Source organism: Lygodium microphyllum, chromosome 11 (assembly GCF_053477565.2).
Source record: "Lygodium microphyllum isolate KBCC chromosome 11, Lygodium_microphyllum_v1.1.10, whole genome shotgun sequence".
Lineage (NCBI taxonomy): Eukaryota > Viridiplantae > Streptophyta > Polypodiopsida > Schizaeales > Lygodiaceae > Lygodium > Lygodium microphyllum.
The window spans coordinates 73,864,026-73,887,192 of NC_141145.1; the positions used below are offsets into that span (position 1 = coordinate 73,864,026).

At 45.1% G+C, this 23,167-nt stretch overlaps 1 protein-coding gene across 20 annotated transcripts in view; it reads right to left on the reverse strand.

Moving 5' to 3' along the window:
* Positions 1-365: 365 nt before the first annotated feature.
* Positions 366-23,167, reverse strand: part of LOC148028961 (uncharacterized) — a 166,100-nt gene continuing 143,298 nt past the window's right edge. For 8 of the 20 annotated variants that reach the window (XM_087687737.1, XM_087687746.1, XM_087687745.1 and 5 more), the window contains one exon: positions 368-967. In XM_087687737.1, coding sequence (XP_087543863.1) covers positions 869-967 — 99 coding nt within the window. In that variant the 3' untranslated portion in view covers positions 368-868. Of the gene's footprint in view, positions 968-23,167 lie in introns of all 20 variants that reach the window. The other 12 variants (XM_087687740.1, XM_087687734.1, XM_087687736.1 and 9 more) reach the window with 5 other exon arrangements.

Below are 23,167 nucleotides of genomic sequence, written 5' to 3' on the forward strand. Positions count from 1 at the left end.
TAAACTATTCAGCATATATCAACAGAAACCCTAAAATCACAAATGTAAGAACATGTACTAGGGAAGAGAAGGAAAAGTGTTCAAGGTACACAAAGCACTCGAATTGAAATCTTGCAACATCTTATCTTCAATAGAATATGGAATGATACTTATAAAGCTTGTTACATTATTAAAAAATTGAAGTCTTACAATGTGACTTTTGCATTGTTTTAAAAATGCATTTAAGAATCCTTAATTACAATGAAAGCGGTTTGTATTCATGGAAGAAGCATGTGATATCAAACTAGTACAATCTAAGTGTGGTAATTAAGTAAGAAAAGTACCATTTGCAATATGACCCAAAATTTTTAATCATTAAGCCACATCTTACAAAAGCATGGAATACTTTGTGTCTATTAGTTGACATTGTTAAGGCAACTTCTTGTTTTTTGGCTAGTAATACTTGTTACAAAATCCACAAAAATGTATAGGGGCTCAAAATACATGGTAGTCAATTTATCCCTCACATAGAAATTGTGGGTTTGTCTCTAATAATGGCATCTCATTGCCCAAGCTAGGTATCTAGGTTCTAATTAGATGTTGCCAATGTATGGCATATACAAAAGCATAGTCTTAAAACGAGGAATGGGTGCAACTAGCCTCTTAAATGGTTTAATGAAAATGTAAAAAAAATCTTGGAAAATTAGAATAATTGATTTTTACATCATAACAAACCAAATACTACTATAGAAGTGCTTAAATACTAATCTAAGAAGATTGCTACTTTAGCTCAATAAGTGGTATATGGTGCCTATCCAACCTTTTTGGTAGAACCAATAAGATTAACAATAATCATAATCTACATAGGGATTACATTTACATGTATGAACTATTTTTTGGCATTTTTTTTCTTTTGTTTTTTCTTGGCATGACGCTCCTTCCTTAATCGCTCAGCTTCTGCTTTCTCAAGTGTAATGCATTCCTCCTCCTACATGGCAACACAAATGAGGTAGAGAAAATGATGAATTTATTTTGTCCTATTCATCACAATTACATTCAAGTAATAGAGAAAGAAACAACTGGAAAAAAGAAATGAGTAGATGTGAGTAAAGTATTGTTCGAATAGTTGATTTGATCAACATGATCATTTAAATATAGATTGCGGTGAATGCAATCAACACATAATAATTCTTATTTCAATATTTAATTAAATTTCAAGTTATTTTTTACAATCTTGCATTGAAGTAATGCATAATATTTTTGAAATCACTATGTAACCATTCTCAATCACTATCAAATTGTAAGATTTGGATTTAATTGAAGATACATTTCTTAGAGTAGGACCTTGTGATTAGGACTAAGACTCATGACAATGAGGCTACCATGAAGTTTTAAGTCTAATGTGTTATTAATGATAGAAATATGTAGTTACATCTTCTATTCAAAATCCAAATGTTGGGTAGGTCCAATTCTTGTGGGATGAGGCATACACAATGCTAGCCATTTGTTGTTCATGAACATAACTTAAATGCTTACTAATGTAAAATATTAGATCTTTGCTCATTAATGTGGTGAACATTTGAAACTTATCGATGAGGGTGCACACAATTTGTAAAGTCTTCCTCATGTACTAATGTTCCAATTTCCACATGTATAAGAACATCAAACTATGGAAGTATAACATCAAAACTAGTATGCTCAAGTAGTTTATTGCTAAAGGTTAGACAAATAGATTGAAAATGTGCTCAATTTACTTTAGCTCATGCAACTTTCTAGGAAATACCATCTGTGCAAGTCCCCTTTTACTAGAGCCACGAGGTCTATCCTTTTATCCAAACAAAGGTTCTTCTTGAAGTTTGTGAATGATCATGGTGCCTCACCTTACATATGATTGAGAACAATTAGCAACATGCAAATGAGAAGCATGCATTTTCTGATGGCATTGTGTTTTTTCCACATTCATTGAAAGATAATTGATCTTATGTTTAAGATAAAGTAACCTTTTGATACTTACATTCATATTGTCTTCCATGTTCACTCTACTCTTTAATATTTATGTTAGCATGTTTGGTGGTCCCCATCAACTGTCTTTCTAGGTTGGTGTAGTTTCCCATGAGCTTGTTGAAAGGTAAGCATAGGAATTCTCCCTACATTAGAGAGGATAAGGGTAGCTAGGTGTAAAAGGGCTGGAGGATAGGGGAAACCCTAACCCTAACTCCTCCAATGGCTATATAAACAGCCTAAAGTACACACTCAATTTAGAGGAGAGTGTACTAGTTATACATTGAGCAACTAACTAAACAAGATCTTGTCTTGTACTTGAGCTCTCTCTCTCTCCCCCTTGTGCACACTCTATCAAGCTTCCAACTCTGATTTGCAACATGGTATCAGAGCCTTCTCTGATCTCTTCAACTTCCTATACCCTCACCTTTACTAAGTGCACATGATTTTCCATCATCTTCATCTTTTACCTCTTGCCTCCATACCCAAACCAGATCCACCTCTGATGGAGGACTTGGGAGAATAAAGGAGGAGGTTTTAGCTCATGGCCCCTTTTGAGGAAGTCTTCCCCAACTCAGGGCGCAGCAGCCCAGCACCATAAACCTTGACATAAGCCACACAGAAGGACGACATTGTCTGAAGCACAAAACTAGTGTAGTTTTTGGCAGCGTGACATCTCCAAGCTTGGCATGGGCAGTAGGCGGCGCAATCTTCGTGGCCACCATGGGGCTTTCATAGCCCCCCTAGTGGGCCATCTCTCCCGAAGAGGACTTGGGGAAATTTCATCTCTGTTGGTTGCTAGAAGCCAAACCCTAACTATCAGTTTCCTGGCAGCCATAGCCAGGAAGCTTCAAGCTTCTTCAACTTTCATTTTTTCCAATGTTTGGTCATTAACAGTGATTTTAATCACTGAGTCAACTTCTTTTGAGTCGGTTACTAATCTGGGAACCGTGTCTTAGAGGTTATTGCACTTGGAAAGTCATCATCAAGCTAATCAAGACCGACATCTACCATCTCTAGCAACATGAGCTACAGATGAGTGCTTGTAAGTACTAAGGCACATTGCTCAATCAGTATTACTGTTGGTATTTACAAAATTTGAATGTTTTTCATCAGAAAATTAAAACAACTGAGTACTTTACTTCATGTTGTAAAGCTATATATACAATTATAAACACATAGATCATCATACACTAAAATTGTATTGCATATCTTGTGTGACCTTTTTCAAGTACACTAGTCAATGAAATCAGAGGGATGAGTGTCATTGTACTCTCCTCGAGGTCATCAGCAACAAGCATTGAAATCATAGACCGTCCTTGTCCAACACAAGGTTCATCCACTAAGCCATACCACAAGGAGGAGCCCAAAGACCGGATCATTAAAGCCTAAAAAGTCTATTAAACCTCGGAAGAAGATTATACATAAGAAAGGACCACCAAAGTCATATTTTGAAATACTACATATGTATGATTTTCAACCTTTCTCCTCATTACAACTTTGATATGAAGTGTTTGATTTGCTTCCACATTCAGTGGCAAGGTTGTAAGGGACTAGACATTGCCCTTGTTCTAACAAGTGGTAAGACCATCCCAATGGCCACAACATATGCTGATGTCTGTCCTCAAATTCGAAAATTTAATGAAAAAGGTTTCCATCCTTGGCAGGTTTTGATCAAATATAAAATGATGGAAAGAGGATATTGGCCCTTCATAAAAGAAACCAAAACAATTGACCCGTCAATCCCCTTGATGTAGAAGATGATGAATGGGCTCAGGCCATCATCATGCTTCATTTAGATGAATTCTTAATTTATCACATTGACCAGCTCTTAACTGCAAAAGAAAAATGGGATAAGCTCGAAAGGCTCTATGGTGCTACAAGGAAAAACTCCAAGATATTTCTCAAGATTGAGTTTTTTAGCTTGGAATACAAACAAGGAGAAGATCTAAACAAGTTCATTTCACAGATGAAGGGGCTTATGGCACAACTTGCCTCCGTTCAAGCACCTATTCATGATGAAGATGCCATTGCCATCCTACTAAAGTTTGTGAAGAAGGTTTTTCCAACCCTTGTGACTACCCTAACTAATATCTCGAACCCAACTTTAGCAAGTACCATCCAGTCATTCCTGGATAAAGAGAAGAGAAACCATACTGAAGGGTATTTAGCATTTACTTCCCGTGAGCAAGTGTTAGTTCGTACAACTTCTAATAAGTGTTCTTTATGTCATAAAAAGGGACATATTATGAACAACTGTTAGAAGAAATATCCTGATAAAATGAAGTGCAATAAATGCAAAAAGACTGGGCATATCACTAGTAAGTGTCTCGGTGTTCGAGAAGTACCTAAGGAATTGGAGGTCAACGTTGCCTCCCAATCCACAGGTGACCGACTCCTTTGAGCCTTGTAACACTCTCTACCTATAGCCTTTTCTTGTAGCCTGATTTATAAAGACATCTCATTGAGAATTAAGGGAAGGCATCCTATTTGTATCCAATGCCACCTGGCATTGAGGGGGGGTGTTGAAAGGTAAGCATAGGAACTCTCCCTACATTAGAGAGGATAAGGGTAGCTAGGTGTAAAAGGGCTAAAGGATAGGGAAAACCCTAACCCTAACTCCTCCAGTGGCTATATAAACAGCCTAAAGTACACACTCAATTTAGAGAGTGTACTAGTTGTACTTTGAGCAACCAACTAAACAAGATCTTGTCTTGTACTTAAGCTCTCTCTCTCCCCCTTGTGCACACTCTATCAAGCTTCCAACTCTGATTTGCAACGGAACTCGAACTAGATAATTAAAGATTTTCTACTAGGCTAAGAGTCAAAAGCCACCTTCTAAGTCGTGTAAAAATGATGTGATGTTCTCAATCCACACTCCATAAAAGTTAGGCTCATTTGGTGATGGCATCAATCAAGAACTATGTACATCCTCAAGGAAGCAAAGTATAGATGATGAACACATGGATGCCAAAACAATTAGTTATAGTTTGAATTGTGAGGGAGAACGACAGGATCGAAGCTCAGCAAAGAAAGCAGTAGACAGCAGAGAGTGAAGCACGACACCCAATGCAATAGACTGAAAGAGTGCTCAACTGAATGTACAAGGTACAACCCTTAAACCTTAGGGTTGTAGGGGGGTGTTCACACCCGAACACGGTAAGTGCCCGTAAGTGTGTGTCATAAGCACATACGAAATAATACCATAAGTCTGGGGAAAAATACCTCTCCTACAGAGACTAAAAAGTATCCCAGTGTCCTACTGATCACCGATACTCCGATGTGAGCATAGATGTAAGTGAGGCGTTAGCGAAATACCCAACAAACCCCCCTGGAGTGAAGAGTGATCAAGAGTACAAGGATCATCCACCACCAAAGGAGATCAGACTTAAAGCATGGAGAAATGCTTCAAATCTGTCACGAGGAAAAGCTTTGGTGAAGATGTCTGCCACATTACTGGTGGTAGGACAATAGACAAGGCTGATATCACTTGCATGTAGCCTCTCTCTGACAAAGTGATAATGTATCTCAATGTGTTTCGTCGTGCGTGCATGAAACACTGGGTTCCGTGCCATTGCAATGGCACTCTGACTGTCAATGAACAAAGGAGTAGACTCCGTAACAAATACATCCAAATCAGCAAGCAATCGCCTATTCCATATACACTCAACTGTGGTAGTGAAAGCTGCCTTGTATTCAACTTCACATGACAATGTGGCAACAGTGGACTATTTCTTGCTAAGCCAAGATATGCAAGACGAGCCAAGAAAGAAACAATTGCCACTAGTGAAGTGGCATAAATCATAATCACCATCCCAATCAGAATCACTGTAAGCATGTAACTGCAGTGGTCCCCCCTTGGCATAAAGCAATCCAAGAGATCTAGTACCCTGCAAATAACGGAAGACACACTTAACAGCTTGCCAATGTGACATGCGTAGCTAATGCATATATCTGCTCATGGCTGAAACTGCAAACTGTATGTCTGGCCTAGTGCTGCATAAGTAAATAAGACGTCCAACTACTGGAGCATGTGTGTATATCAAACAAATCACTGTCATCATGTAATGACAGTTTAAGTCTAGGTTCCATTGGTGTACAAACTGGCTTGCAATCCTGTAAGCCAAACTTCTCAAGAAGTTTACCAATGTATCTTGACTGTGATAACCCAATACCTCTAGCATAATGTATAAACTGAATGCCCAAGTAATAATGCAAAGACCCCAAGTCTAGCATGTCAAAAGTTTGCTACAAATTTTGTTTAAATGTAGAAAACTGATCAGCATGCGTCCCTGTAAGCAAGAGATCATCAACATAAAGACAAATGATCAACATGGATCCCCCCTCTTTACATACGTAAAGCGTAGACTCAGATGAGCTGTTTATGAACCCTTCGCTAAGCAAGAAAGCATCTATCTTTGCATACCAAGCTCTAGGAGCTTGTTTCAAACCATACAACACTTTTTTTAGCTTGCAGACCAAGTGTTCCAAGCCCTCAACTGCAAAACCAATGGGTTGCTGTACATATACTTCCTCATGAAGTTCCCCATGTAAAAATGCAATTTTAATATCCAACTAATGCACAGTCCATCCATAATGAGCAGCCAAAGCAACCATAGACCTGATGATCGTCATACGGGAAGGAGGAGCAAATGTCTCCTCATAGTCTATGCCTTTCTTCTGTGCATAGCCTTTGGCTACAAGCCTTGCCTTGTATTTTTCAATGGATCCATCTGCATTCCGTTTTAGCTTGTAGACCCATTTTGTTCCAATGCCTTTCTTCCCAAATGGCAAAGACACCAAATCCCACGTTTGATTCTTAGTGATAGAATCCAATTCAGCTTTCATTGCTGCCATCCAATGCACACTCTGTTGTGCATCTTCAAAACATTCAGGTACTTCTTCATCAAGGGTGCTTGCTGCCATAACAAACTCCATGGTATGTGCAGTATCATGCATACGAGCTTGCCTTCTAGTACGACCAGCCATGGGTACATCCAGATGACTATCTTTCATAGTCTGTAAATACCATCTAGGCATTTGTCTTGCCTCCTGAGACTGTGCATAAGCTCTTGCTGAATTTCAGTTTTAGCACTTTGCTGAATATTCAGATCAGCCAATGGCTGATTTTCTGCATTTTCCAAAGGAGTAGCTGGCTGAACATTGAGTTCACTTGCTGAAACTCCAACTGAATCTCCAAATGTAATGAGCAGCAGGCCTTCAAATACATCACAGGCAGCCTGATATGTATCTAAACCAGCCAGGGAAAATTTTGATTTTTCATCAAATAGTACATCCCTACTGACAAACACCTTTTTCGAAATAGGATCATAGAGTCTGTAGCCTTTGCTCTCACTGGTATATCCCATAAAAATGCATTTAACAGCCTTGTTATCCAACTTTTTTTTTAGTACCTTTGGAATATGTGCATATGCAAGGCACCCAAATGTACGAAAGTGTCCAACAGAAGGTTTCTAGCTGTTCCAAGCCTCAAAAATGTGTAATTTTCTTCAATGCTTTGGTGGAGCATCTATTCAAAACATGGCAAGCACACACGACGGCTTCCATCCAAAAATTGTGAGGCAAGCTTTTTGCCTTTAGCATACATCTAGCCATCTCCATGAGTGATCGATTCTTTCTCTCTACAACCCCATTCTGCTGTGGAGTATAAGCAATAGTGTACTGATGGACAATGCTGTTCTGCTTCAAAACGCAATTCAGCATAGAGGACATGTATTCCCCCCCTCGGTCCGAATGGAGAGTCTTAATGTTATAACCAGACTGGTTTTCAACAAGTGCAATAAAAGCCAAGAATGCATCATATACTTCTGACTTTTTGACCAAAGAGTAGATCCAACAAAATCGAGTAAAGTCATCAATAAAAGTCACAAAATAGTAACATCCTCCCAATGACTTTGTTTGCATAGGTCCACATACATCTGAATGCACTAACTGCAACCTGGCTGTTGCTCTAAAAGCAACATCACGGGGAAATGAAAAACAATGCATTTTTCCCAAAATACATCCTTCGCACAAGTGCTCAGGAGGTCTCTCCAACTGCAACCTGGCTGTTGCTCTAAAAGCAACATCACGGGGAAATGAAAAACGATGCATTTTTTCCAAAATACATCCTTCGCACAAGTGCTCAGGAGGTCTCTCCAGGAGAGAGAATCCATCTAGCATCTGCATAAGTTGTAAGAGCATCAAGCTGCCAAAGTTCACATGCCCCATCTTAGCATGCCATAACTCTACTTGTATCATAGCAGGAGTAAGAGTGGATGCCAAATACGCTGACTGATCAACTAAAAGAGCATTCAACTCATATAACCCATGACATAAAGTGCTTGTCAAGACCAAAGTCATGTGTTCTTTGTCTCTCACTATGCATCAGTCATCATCAAATGTGACCTGCAATCCACAACGTGCCAAAGAAGAGATAGGAAGCAAATTCTTCTTTATGCCTGACACAAATAAAGTATCCTGTAGACAGAGAATAGAGCCATCAATGGCTGTGAGCACAATCTTCCCAATACCTCTAACAGGGTATGATGCATTGTTGGCACACTGTACAGACTTGCCAACTAGAGCTGCAAGAACAGATGCAAATAAATCTCTGCGAGATGTAATATGCCTAGAAGAACCACTGTCAAAAAACCAAGTGCCTGCATCCTCAATAGAGCTGAATGCTCGATCTAACCAAGAGGTGTCGTAACTGCATGTGTAAAAACAATAGTCTCTATTTGCAACAAAGGATACGAACTCAGTAGCAGTGGAAGGAGCATCAGAAACAGACATTCCTGACTTCTTTTTCTTCTCTTTGGCAGTGCACTTTCTACACTCAGTGATGTAGTGGCCCGGCTTCTTGCAATAATGGCATTTTCCCTTTTTGGCTTGTGTGCCCCTTTGTTTTTTGTTTGCTTGAGATGTGCCAGAAGTCCTAGAACTCTGCGGAGCATTTTTCACTTGGCTGTCTTTGCCCTTCTGTCTAGCCATAAAAGCCTGCTCATATAGGCTATAGAATCCACACCACTATTCCTCCGTGTTTGCTCCTCCTCTAGAAGCAAACTGACTAACTGAAGAAAAGTGATTGGCTGCGCGGAAATCCTCATGGTGAGGTTTAAGGCCGTATGAAAAGCCAAGTACGAAGGAGGTAATGAGTTCAAAGTGGTAGATATCATCTGTGCATCCGAATAGTACTCATCAACATTCATGAGTTGCTCTCGCAAGTCCTGAATTTTGTTCAAGTGATCCTGAATAGAATCACCTTCATCCATTTTCAATGTCTCCACCTCTTTCTTTAAGAAAGAGATGCGAGTCTCATTCTTGCCTGCAAGCATCTGCTCCAAAGTGAGCCAAGCTTCTCGTGAAGAAGCTGCTGAACGAATATGGGAAATGATTGACCGCTGAACTGCCAATGCAATCAGCGACAAAGCCTGTGCATCCTGTGTATCCCATGCTTTTTGAGCTGTTGTTCTTTGGGGAATTAGCTGAAGTGGAGCAGGCTGAGGTGCCTGTGGTGCACGTCCTCCTTGAGGAGGAGTAGTTGGAGCCACAACTCCAGGTCGAGCTTCTTCTCCACTGACATAGTCCCAAAGATTTTTAGCCACAAGTATATTTTTCATCATGAAGGACCAAAGTGAATAGTTAATTCCATTCAATCTGTTCTCCTTGGATACATAGGTGAAAACATCTCCTCCCTGATTTGCCATGATTTTTCAATTACCAAAAAATGCAAAAGAGCAATGTTGAAGCGGAATTTCACTGGAAATTTGAAAATTTCCAGAAATTGCAGGAAATAACTTTCTGCAATTAGTGTACAGAGGTGCACTCTGTCTAAACTGTCTTTTATGCACGCAGTCCAATGTGCAATCAGTGTTCAGCAACACTGTACCAGAAAATCCCTAAAATTTCCTTGCCTCGGGTTTGTCAAAACAGTCTGTTAGTGACTATAACTGCAATGCGTATGCCAATGTTCCCAGAAAATATAAAAGCCCCAAAATTTTTGAAGAATGTACCTAAAAAATTTTGCATCCAAGGTGTCCCAAACACGTTTCTGAATGTTGTGCTTGTTGCGTATGAACCCCTAATTCCAGAAATTTGTGCCGGAATTTTAAAAAAAAATAAAAAACGTTTACCATAGAAAAATCACGCATTGTTTGACGTTTTCTGCAGGTTACGTGGGGGGGGGGGGGGGGGGGGGGGGGCGCGCAAGCCGACGTCGGATGCTTTGTCGCTTATCGCGTGTCAGGCGGCAGATGTTAGACGTGCCTTTGCGTTCAGGCGGCGCTCGGCTGACCTAGCGAACGTGGGGCGTGTTGCAGTTGGCAGGTGATGTGTGGCACTAGGTGAGGAGCTGCTGGCTATCGTGACGAACGGCACAAGGGCGCATTCGACGGGCGAACAGGAGGCGTCAGACGGGTTCGCTGGTGGCATAGCTGCAGGTATAGGTAGGCTGGCGGGCTCCCAAGCTGGCACACAGGCACTGCAGGCAGCGCTTCTGGCGCTGGTCATTGCTGACGGAGCTGGCAGTCAGCTAACGTACAGTAGACTGGCGGGTTGCTCTCTCAAGAACAGGCAGCGTGGAGGAAACTGACGGGTTGTCTGACGCAGCCTGACGAAGCTGGCTGGACACAGAGCAAGAACTTGAGACCTGAGCAGAAGCTCCCGAAGGTTGAGCAAATCTGAGCTGAATCTGAGCTGAGCACAGCAGAGCAGAACCAATGCTCTGATACCAAATGTGAGAGAGGACGGCAGGATCAAAGCTCAGCACAGAAAGTAGTAGATAGTAGAGAGTGAAGCACGACACCCAATGCAATAGACTGAAAGAGTGCTCAACTGAAAGTATAAGGTACAACCCTTAAACCTTAGGGTTGTAGGGGGTTGTTCACACCCGAACACGGTAAGTGCCCGTAAGTGTGTGTCATAAGCACATACGAAATAATACCATAAGTCTAGGGGAAAAAACCTCTCCTACCGAGAGTAAAAAGTGCCCCAGTGTCCTATTGATCACCGACACTCCGATGTGAGCGTAGGCGTAAGTGAGGCGTGAGTGAAATACCCAACATGAATGGAAAGTTCTAGTCCAATAACAAAGTTACGATAATCTCTACATGTATCACACATTTATCATATGGACACTTAATCATAGTAAAAGAGAATCCATGCCTTTGAATTGTGTTCTATTTACCTTTCTTTCTTGCCATAAGCCATTGTGTTAACTAGTAGGAGGATACTTTTGCTAATAAATGATTTGAAAATGCCTCTCAGTGTGTTGTATGCTTGTGTTTGTAGAGAATGAAAAAAAGCCACATGGTTATAGAGGTTGTATTCCCACTAAGCCTTGGTTTGCAACTAGATTGGGATCTCATTGCCAAACTCACATGTCCCCGTGGTTTGCAACCACAATTTGCAATGAGAGAGGGCATGGACCGAAGTGATTACCAATAAAATCAATGCATTAAATGGGAAAAGTGTCACTTTTCAAACACTTCCTACACTAAATAGACCAACCAATGTCATCAACCTTTTCATGCTATAGAAAATTTGAATTTTTTATTGAAGCAACTTGTCAAATCAATTTGCTATGTCATTGAAGTCTAGACCCTCAAGATGAGATCCCATATCTGTCTAGCAACCAGGTAGGAAACCAAAAGATGAGATGCATTCTCTGCATGTGTACAAAAGGCATGATGGCCATTAGAAATGTTCAATTACTCCATCATGTCATGATTAGAAAGGCAACCAATAAGAACTCTCCATACAAAAACGTTAGTGTGCTATATGATTTGGGTCAACCATTTTGTATGGCCATCTTTACATGACCACAGGTTTCTAGCCTTTCTTGCAACCCAGTTTTTAATTGTCAATCATCTAGGTATACATTGCATTTTTTGAAAGATGCAACAGATCATCAAGATTGTCAAATCGTATGATTTATGAGTATATGCAAGTAGTGTTGAAAATGATGAAAGGAATAAACTCTAATTGAGAAAGAGACCAAAATCTCTTGTTGTCTTTAGAATCAATCACACAATTCTCTTCAAGTTTATCTAGTCACATAGTAACCTAAAACCTATGAATACCCACAACTTATAGACAAATTAGCACTTTGTTTGGATTCGATGAACACCCCATAGAAAAAGGCCACATCGTGCCTACGAGGAATAAAGTGTGGCATTAAAACCGAATTTTTTCAACAAAACTGGAAGATGCCACCAAGAGACTTGAATCCCTGTATTGACATGATATTTCCTAACATGCTCAATAAAAGCCTCAACATTATTTGCACGAGGGTGTGGATCTCAATACATATCTTGGAAGAGAGCTAATTAAAGAGCCACCATGTGTCTCTTGATATTAGGAAGGGTAGCCCCACCCGTATGCTTGGAAATAGTGACGTGCTCCCAAGACACCCAAGTCTTTGACCAAAAATATCCCACTTTTTTTACTCAGTGTAAAAAGGAAATCTGATCAAGCATAACATGCTGCACCACTTTCTGGTGTACATGCAACGGCCAACCTTGTGCTTTACAGTATAGACACGTGTGTCTTGACCAGCCACAAATTCTTGGGTGTTGGTTGTACTTAGCAGAAAATACACACTACCCCAAAAGTCTATGTTGCAACCTGCACACACTAGCCCGAACAATAAACTTGATAACTGACTGTCCCATCATGGGATGATGCAAATATCATGACCTGTCACCTGACTGCTAGAGGTGGATCTTCGTAGCATACAACCTCGCAAGAGAATCTGAGGTTGCTAATCAAATGTCACCCCCTTCATTTCTCCAGCGGCTGTTGTGGGCCATGACGAGGTGCTCTGTCTCGCCCCATGAAATTCCTGATCTCATGACCGCAACTCATGAAGGACCTGTAGGTGCACATTACCTCAAACGTGGTACTGCATTCAAGATACTTCAAACCGGCCTCTTGTTGCCCTCTATTTTCAAGGACTGCAAGAACTTCCAAAGCTTGCTACACTTGTCAAGGATGTGCGCCCAAACGGACTCAGTCTTAGCTACAGTCCTTTGCACGCTACCTTAGGATGGTTGCTTTTTGAAAAATGGAGACCCATCACCCCTGCAACTTCTTCCTTAGGGCCAAAATACCTTTTGGTGGCCACAAACTACGCCATAAATGGGCTGAAGCCATCGCATCAAAAGACAACACAACAAAAACAGTGGCAAATTTTATACATCAGGATTTTCAGCCATGTCCTCTAGAGATTACCTCGGTGGCTCCCACCTCATTAGAGAAATTATCATTGCCCCTGCATAATACAAGATTTTCCATAGAAAATATTGCACTTACTATTCTAGAGTAAATGGGCAAAAAAAAAAAACGTCACTCCCTGCCCGTCTCTTCGAAACTGCTGCCCCGCCCCCACTGTTTCTCTTGCGCCAGCCCCCTGCCGTTCCTGCCGTAACCCGCTTGCTCCCGCCATGCCTGCTCCTGCCCGCCCCGCCCACCCTGCCTACCCAGCTCCTGCCCTGACCCACCCCGCTTGCTCCTGCCCAGCCCCCGTGCACTGCCCCCGCCTCCTCTGCCTTGTGGCCGCAGCCCCATCCGATACACACAAACCCCCCCCCCCCCCCCCTTCTCCAGTAGCACAACAGCGTGATCGGTAGATTCTCAGCAGGGATGCGCAATGGAAACCTGAAACCGGTCTATGACTCACATAAAGCGGTAGTTCCTTTAATTAATACCTGGTCTTTCACACACACACAAACAGAGACCTCACTCCCTCGCTCAACACCAGATTGGCCCCGAAGACCGGCACCCCTCTTGGTATTTCTTTATCAATTAAAAGATGGAAAATTACAAAAATGAAATGTTCCAAAATACATAACCTGTGAACAATTGGTTTTCATCTTTTCTGAGTAAATCCCAGCTGCATAAGAAAACTACACCATGACCAGATCAACATCCCTTTTAGGAAAGCATTTTCTGTAACCAAAACTCAATGATTCATGTGCAGAATTGCAGTCTGCAGATCTCTGAATTTACTATTCTTACTGTCCAACATTAAAACAGTCCTACAAACAGCACTAAATCAGAGCTGAAAAACCATGTTACTGTGTGGCATGGTCATTACTTCCTTTAGTTCCTGCATTGGAGAAGCCAACAGCTGCTCCTGAACCTGGACAGTGAGGCTCTTGCCTCAGCAGAAGTCCAAAGAAAAACACAGAATTGTACCTTCGATGGAATCAGCCCATCATGTAAAGCATTTCTTCTAAGAATAGAGAGAGAATTGATCAGAGGGAGCAAGCTCTACCTCTGTGCATGAGTCAGTGACAAAGAAGTACTCTCCATGGCTAATGAAACTGCAGCAATTTGCCCTCAGCTTCTCCAAAACTTCATTCTCAGATCTGCCCCTTATGCCTATTACGTTTTTTTTAATGCTCTCTCTCTCTCTTTTGGGAATTTGTGCCACATGGCATACATGTAACAATTTTCTTGTTTAAACCTTCCGGTCTAAAATTTTCCATGATCGGTGCAAAATTTGACCTCGGCATAGACTAGAGAATTAATCCTCGTGCAAAAACGAAGATAATGATACGAATAGATTCTGGGGTCCAAAAATAGTAACTTCCTAAATTTTAGGGATGGTGACCCCTACATTCCTCGAGTTGTTTTGAGCAACTTTTATCATTGCAACCACATCAAAAAGTGTAATGTGACTCAGTTACAATGATTTTTATTCCATGAGCATTCTTACATGTGCATCTTCTCTCTTGGCCAGGCTCATTGTCTTGCACCATCTCCAATGGCTAAACACACAGCCCCAAACTACTCGCATTCTATTCTTCAGTGCCCATTCAATATGGAACTAGTCCGAAGGCTCAGACAAACCATTAGTCCAATTTGTCCCAATGGATGCCTCTTCTGGCCATGCAAAGATCCCGGCTTATTCCAAGAGAACTCTGGGGGTAAAAAGCAACAACAACAAAAGAAAATTAAAATAAAATATTTATATAAGTAAATAAGGAAAGCAACTGCAAAAAGTATCACCAGCCGGTGACAAAACTTCTGGTCAGATGCCGATGCATTCTGCGAGTGCCCCCCAATCAAACACCTTGCACATAATCCTCTGTAAGGAACAACTCTTAGCGGTCCGTGTCACATAGCTGGAGCTGAAAGAAACAACAATCTTTGGTCAGGTCATAGGACACTCCCTATCTAGGGCCCAGCTTCGAGATTGGCTTCACTCCACGCTGTGCATTGGCACAACGCAGATTGCGAAGTCTGTTTCTTCATGGTACGACTCACCTCGGCAGACATAGCCCATGAGCTAGTGGATAGCTTACCCTATGCTTCCATGAAGGGGGTCATCTACATGGTTCCCTAGTACAGTGGCTTTACAAGGGAGGCATACGCACTCCATAACAAGTTTCTTAGACATCCGGTCACCCTACTCTTCCCCGAATTGGCGGTAGAGTATCACCAGTTCGTAGAGGACTTTAGACAGCTCTTCGACACCATCCTTCCCGCCTTCTACACAAACGCAGTGACAGCCGTAGGAGTCCCAAAAGGTACAGGTGGTAGTGAAAGACAAAGAATATACCACAATTTTTGGAGATTGAGGCAGGTGGACACTCTTTCAGGCAGTAGGTTATTGTGACCGGGCAGCCAAGGCAGTGCTTGCATTGCCATGACTTTGGGCATTAGGTACCAGATTGCACGCGCTTCGGAGCCAAGGCGGCTTCGCCGATAGGCCCACAGGTAGACGTTGATGGTTTTACACAGGTCCAAAGACTAGAGAGAGGGAGACGGTAGGGGGGCCGCAATGAGCCCCTCAAACACAGCCATGGCATCAAGGAGCAGAAGGGCGAGTGTCGCCTCCCCTCCTCGCCCCACACGACAGGATCACATACCTCCACATCCACCCCCCATTGAGGCATCACAAGCTACCTCACCAGCCCCACCTCTCCAAAGCCACCAGTCCCTCCCCCCCCCCCCACACCTGCCTCGTGCCGCCGACCATCCCACCATTCCTCGATCTTTCCCCTCCCCACCATCTTTCCCGCCGATCATTCCCCCTAATCCCCACCCAGTACTGGTGACCCCCCCCCCCCCCCCCCCCGGCGCCAACCCATCCCCCTCTCCCCACATAGCCACCAACTCATATGCCCTTGCCGCTCGTCAGACTTTCCCGAGATAGACGCAACTCCTACCACGAGTTCTTTCGCAGTGGTTCGTGGTCCTACCTAAGAGTTGTATAGCGTAGAGAGTCCCCACTACCTTTGGAGGTGGGGATCTTCATGGTATGCAAGTCAAGGAGCAGCAAGATCCATCTACTAGTACCACCGAATGGACCAAATTACGCTTTTTTCCTTCAATCCTCTCATACAGGAGATTGGACGATGACAGATAGAGGAGGAGGTGAAGAGTCATGTGGCAGACCACATCTCCCAGTGGATGGGAGAAGGAGGACTAGCACTCTTTTCCCACCAGTGGCCAAGTTGCATAATGGACATCAACTAGTGGACTGGTGCCAAGGTTCCCCATTTGAGCATTATCTTTCAAGCCCCTCCGCAGTGGAGAGCACCGATGGATGTGATCGAGTGGCCCCTGGCACAGGCGGCCTGTTTCTACCAGTGTACAAAGTCATGCCTCTCAGCCTAGCTGATAGATGTCCTGGTGGTACCACCAAGGGTATCTATCACTCCCATGGTCCGCCCAAGGGCCACCATGGGGGAACAGAGTTCACCATCCAGGCTTGTAGCAAAGCGTATCTACATGCCCCATAGCTCTTTTTCTTCGTCAGCAGCTTCCACACCGAACAGATGCTTGTTCTGTCAGTCACAGGTTTCCCTATGAGTTTACACCTTGCATCCTAGGATGTGAACAGCCTCCACTATAGTGGGGCACGTGGTTCCAAGAAGTTGATTGTTTGGCAAGAGTTGCAGCCGATCCTCGCCGGACAGATCAACATCTTACTTCTATAGAAACACAAGCTCACTTCTGTCCACGCCCATGGGGTAGAAAAGGTACTCCTAGGTAGTTCATACACTTACTGGGAGCACGCCATTGGTGCCCATGGTAGGAGTGGAGGCGTATGCACTTCTATTGGCCCGAGTCTTTTACCACCTGTGTACATGACCATGGGACGCTTGTGGTAGGGAGGGTTCTATGGATCAGATTGGATATTAGGGACTCGTGCCTTGGAGTCCTCAATGTCTATACCTCTACTGAGGTTAGGGCACGCAGCAGATTCTGGGTGGAGATCACAGCAGAACTCCACAAACGTGGACTCCCGGATTATTGGAGAAGACTTCAACAACTTGGAGGCCTTAGAGGACTAGCAAAGCAGAGGCACAAACTTCCAAGGTATGGCTCGGGAGGAGCTGGAGGCATGGGAGGTCTTTTTACTCATAGTAGGAGCACATGATACTTGGAGAAACCCAGCTTTCCATAGGAGGGAGAGGTCGCTGGACTTCTCTTGGGGATATAGGCGGCTAGGCGGTGTAGCAGCTGGACATGTTTTATGTAGGAGAGTGGGGATGCTCTCGCAGAGGCCAGGTAGGGCAGTTGGCTAGCACCACTCTATCTGATCACTGCCTGGTTCTCCTCACACTTGATCCCCCAGCCTCTACCCTAGACACAGGATCTTGTCGAATCCCTGCTCGATCTACAGGAGGGAGGAGGTGAAGAGACAAATTGAGCAACTCTTGACTAGGGAGTGGGACAAGAGGGACCAAATTGCAGAGGAGGTTGCAGAGGTCCTAGACGAGTTGAGCAGTATCTACCAGGAGGCAGCTCTACAGGCCAGGCACCAGAACTGGGAGAAGCAGAGAACACTCCAGCGGGACCTAGCTGCCACGCAGAGACTACTCCAAGAGGCTCCAGGGGACCCCTCTCTCCACGCACAGGAGGTGCGCACATGAGCAGCCCTCACTGGCCTAGAGGACAGATGCTCGGATTTTTTCTTTTGCACCTTAGCAGCCTTTTGGGCGCAGAAGGGGGACACAATGTGTAGGGATTTTTTCCAGGTGCATCAATAATTCGCTCTAGCCTAGATGAGGTGATGAAGATTGCCACTGACTACTACAAACACCTTTTCCAGCAAGAGTCACCCTCAGCCAGAGAACAGCGATGTAGACAGCAGATCTGGGATCATATCCCATCCCTCATCATAGAGGAGATGGGGCGCTCCCTCCTAGACCCCTTCACAGAGAAGGAATTAGAGGAGGCTTTCCATGCACAAGACAAGCAGAAATGCTTGGGAGAGGACGGTCTTTCTAAGGCCTTCTTCACTACCTACTAGGAGATGGTGAAGGACCCCCTACTGCTGGCCTTTCCAGAGATTTTCAGCTCATGACAGATGCCAGGGAGTCTATTGGCAGGTCTTATCAGTCTCCTCCCCAAAGGGCGAGACCAGTTGGAGCTATCCCAATGGAGACCGATCACCCTGTTGTCAGTGGCCTGTAAGGCACTAGCAAAGATGATTGGTAGGTGACTCCACGCGATGCTTCCAAACATCATTCATGACACATAGACAGGTTTTGTCCAGGATAGAAGCATCCTAAACAATATCTTCACCTTCTTTGAATCGACAGAGTGGGCCCAACACAGTGGTCAGGGATTGACTGTACTACTTCTGGATTTCGAGAAAGCCTATGACAGGGTTGACTGGGACTTCTTAGAGGGCACCATGGTGAGGTTGGCAGGCATGGATCCACGGGATATCCACACTGTACAGATCGGCTACCATCAGCGTTCTCATAGGTGATAGGAGGAGGATGGAGTTTCAGCTGGAGAGATCGGTCCAGTAGGGCTACCCTCTAGCGTTGTATCTATTCCTACTCTTTGCAGAGGCGATGTCTCACTTCCTCAAGTCATGTGTGAGGGGGTTACGTGGCCTCGGACTTCCAGTGAGAGAGGAAATGAAGCTGTTAGACTCAGAGTATACAGATGATGCATCATTCTACATAGAGGATGATGAGCTGATGTTGGAGAGAGTGAGACTAGCTCTCGAGGTATTTTGCATTGCAGCGAGAGCAAAAATCAATTGGTGAAAGTCAATCAATTTCTTTACGGACCCAGACTCTTGCACGGAGTGGGGCGTCCACTTGGGATTTAGATGGGTGTGCAGAGGGTAGACCGTCCGTTACCTAGGGTTCCAGGTGGGACTCGACATCACTCCTGCCCAGTAGTTTCTTCCAATCCTCTACTCTATTCGGCGGAAGCTGACCTACTGGAGTATTGCCCGCCTTCCCTAGCACGCCGAGCCCCGGTGGTCAACCAGGTCCTCCTAGCAACGGCTTGATACATCGCCTAGTGTTGGTGTTTTTCCTCGTCCTCTGCAGTTCAGCTTTGCCGCCTAGTGTGGAATTTTCTCTTGGCCACGTCAGACGATTCTAGGACTCTCGGGCCAAGGTGGCGTGGGCGACCATCATCCGACATCGATCAGAGGGAGGGCTTGGGATCATAGACCCAGAGTACCAGAGCCTACCCCTTTTGGGCAAGCTAGTAGTCCGTGGTCTCACACCAAGAGGGCAGACCTGGAAGATCCTGCTGTAGGAGAGTTTCCAAGAGTGTAGATTGAGGCTTGGTAGTGTGACTCGAGGCCGTCCTTGAGATGGATATTCACGATGGCCCAGATCATGCACCCCAGATCCTCCTTCCTCCGTAGCCTACTTCGTGTGTGGCAAGGCCCCCGTAAGGCCCTAATTCAAAGACCCCCAAGTTTCCAGGAGGAGATAGACCACCAGCCAATGATCTGGAACCCCCAAGTCAAAGATCGAGATGGGACACATATTAGTGAGTGCCCCCACATCCAGTGGACTGGTTGGGAGGCTGCCCTGGTCGTACTATCAGGACATGGCAGGAGGTGTATAGGATGGTGGACCAAGAGGTGTTGCAACAAGCATCAAGTTGTTAGAGAGGAGTTGAGTTGAGGAGAAGAGAGATTGACACAGTGATACTTCAAGAGTGGCTTGACCCCCCGATACGAGAGCCAGTAGAGCCTGGTCAGGTATGGGCTGCTAGATTTTTACCAACACGTATCCCCCTACAGGTGGCAGGTAGAGTGGGCAGCGCCCCACACCAAACTTTCTTCATCGTGCAGAAGGGGGGGCATCTGGTCCTTGACAGAGGCAATAGGATGAGGGGATCATTGTCCTTCCGTGGAGGAGGATTCATGTGGTTGGCCTTTAGGGGAAGAGATGGCGTCTAGACTCGTGTGTTCTAGGAGGAGCTCCAAGAGTGGCACCTCTGGATATGGGAGAGCACGCCACTTGATGAGTCGGAGTGGGATCCTGGAGAGTAGCTATTGCCAGCCACTACAATCGCCAAGAAGCCATCGAGATTCCTGGAGTACACAACCAGGATTGGTAGACATGTAGTGATGCAGGAGGACATGGACTAGGTGCCTTCGCGGAGCAGATACTGGGCGGAGCACAACATCACGGATGCCTTCCGTTGGACTTTCTGGAGCCGCCTATGGAACAGCTGAAGGCCGAGGAGGGTATCGTATTTCTTATGGCTTATGGCACATGGAGGCCTGGCAGTGGGGAGTTGGCTAGCCCAGATGCAGAAGGATGGAGGGTGTAAATGCTACACACAGTAGTTTCTCAAAACTTCAAAGCATTGCCTTTGGTCGTGTGAGGCGGTGAAGCTTGTGTGGAGAGGAGCATGCCGCATTCTCCACCGTCTAGCACCCAGCCTTGGATGTATCTCGTGGGGGGCTTTCTGCTGGTAGGCTGTCACCTTTTGTATGAGGTCGGGATGCAGGACACAATCTACATCATTGAGGTTGGGTCGTGCGTAGTGGTCGGCTTGGAGGCTCTACCCATCTGCCAAGTACTAGAGCCCATAGCAGACCGCTCGGACGTATGGGAGATCGTAGGGAGTCTTACTAGATGGCACATCTAGAAGGCGCGCTGCCAAAAGGTCTTTGGTGGGGAGAGACTTTCAGTACAAGAGACTTTGGCAGAGCTCTGAACATCCATCATCCACTCCCTCCGCAGCCAATGGGACCAGGTGCAGGAGGAGTCTCGAGCTCATCAGGAGCTCCATTTTCATTTCATGTGCACCTGAGGCGGCCAGGACCTGTTCTTCATGATGCAGGCAGGCAGCCCTAGATGGTGATATACGCAGTTGAACTACATTCAAGGCGACAACCTCAGTAAACCCTTTGCGACAACCTCGGCAAGCTCTTTTCAACTTGCTTTTGGATTGGAGGCCATCTTGCCATATGAATTTTCCCAGAAGGCATCTTTCATGGGGCCATAACAGCAGACCAAGTTCCCTTGGCCTACAAGGCATATAAAAAAGGAGTCAGACACTAGAAAGACCTGTGGAATCATGCAAAGGGAGATTGGAATAACATTGGAGATCTTAAACGTGAAATAACACTCACAGAGACTGAAACTAGACTCATTCAAGACAGACAAAACTGTTGGGGACCTAACCTTTAAAAAACAATTCAACTCAATAAAACTTTTAGTATAAAGGGAATCTGCTTACAAGAGGGAGGAGGTGACGAGACAGATAGAGCAGATTTGGACCAGAGAGTGGGGCAGGAGGGGCCAGATTGCAGAGGAGGTTGCAGAGGCCCTAGCTGAGTCAAGCAGGATTTGCCAAGAGACAGCCATACAGACCAGGTAGCAGAGCTAGGAGGAGGAGAGAGCACTCCGGCGGGACCTTGCAGCCACGCAAAGATTATTAAAGGTGGCACCAGGGGATCCCACTCTCCACGCACAGGAGATGCATGCGCGAGCAACCATTGCTAGCCTAGAGGACAAGCACTCTGAGTTCTCTTTCCGCACCTCAGCAGCTTTCTGGGCGCGGAAGGGGGACACGATGTGCAGGGAGTTTTTTCAAGTACACCAGCCTCGCACCTCTGGAGATCAGATACGCAGCCTCTGAGATCAGTATGGGAGGACCCGTTCTAGCCCAAACGAGGTGATGGAGATTGCTACCGATTACTATAGTCGCCTCTTCCAACAAGAGACAGCCTCAGCTAGAGAACTGCGATGTAGACAACAGGTCTGGGATAATATCCCGTCCCTTGTCACAGAGGAGATGGGACGCTCCCTCCTAGTCCCCCTTCACAGAGGAGGAACCAGAGGAGGCTTTCCATATACAGGACGGGTAGAAATGCCCGGGAGAGGATGGCCTCTCTAAAGCTTTCTTCGACACCTTTTGGGAAGTGGTGAAGGACCCCCTACTGTTGGCCTTTCAAGAGATCTTCACCTCAAGACAGATGCCAGGGAGTCTATCAGCAGGCCTTATCAGTCTTCTCCCCAAAGGGGGAGACCGGTTGGAGCTTTCCCAGTGGAGACCGATCACCTTACTGTCAGTGGCCTATACGGCACTGGCAAAGATGATAGGTAGGCAACTATGCCCCTTGCTTCCAGACATTATCCACGACACGCAAACAGGCTTTGTCCAGGATGGGAGCATCCTAGACAATGTAATTACCTCCTTTGAGGTGACAAAGTGGGCCCAACAGTGGGTAGAGACTGGCCATACTACTCTTGGATTTTGAGAAAGCCTATGACAGGGTGGACTGGCATTTCCTAGAGGGCACCATGGTAAGGTTGGGTTTTCCCCAGGCTTGGATTTTTGGGGTCTCCACACTTTACAGATCAGCCACCAGCAAGGTTCTCATAGGAGGGAGACGAGGGGAGGAGTTTCGGTTGGAGAGATCGATCCGACAGGGCTGCCCCCTGGCCCCGTACCTGTCCTTCTCTTTGTAGAGGCGATGTCTCACTTCCTCAGGTCATGTGTGAGCGGTTTATGTGGCCTCCGATTTCCAGTAAGAGAGGAGACCGAGTTGTTAGACTCAGAGTATGCAGATGACACAACGCTCTATATAGAGGATGACGAATTGATGTTGGAGAGAGTGAGGTTGGCTCTTGAGGTGTTCTGCACTGCAACAGGAGCAAAAATCAATTGGCAAAAGTCAGTTGGTTTCCTCACAGACCCGGACTCTAGCACGGAGTGGGGCGTCCACCTGGGATTTAGATGGGTGAGCAGAGGACAGACCGTCCAGTACCTAGGGTTCTATGTGGGACTCGGCATCACTCCCGCCCAGTAGTTTCTTCCAGTCCTCGATTCTATTCGGAGGAAGCTGACCTACTGGAGCACGGCTCGCCTCTCACTAGCCGGCCGAGCCCTGGTTGTTAACCAGGTCCTCTTAGCGACGGCCTGGTACATCGCCTCGTGTTGGTGCTTC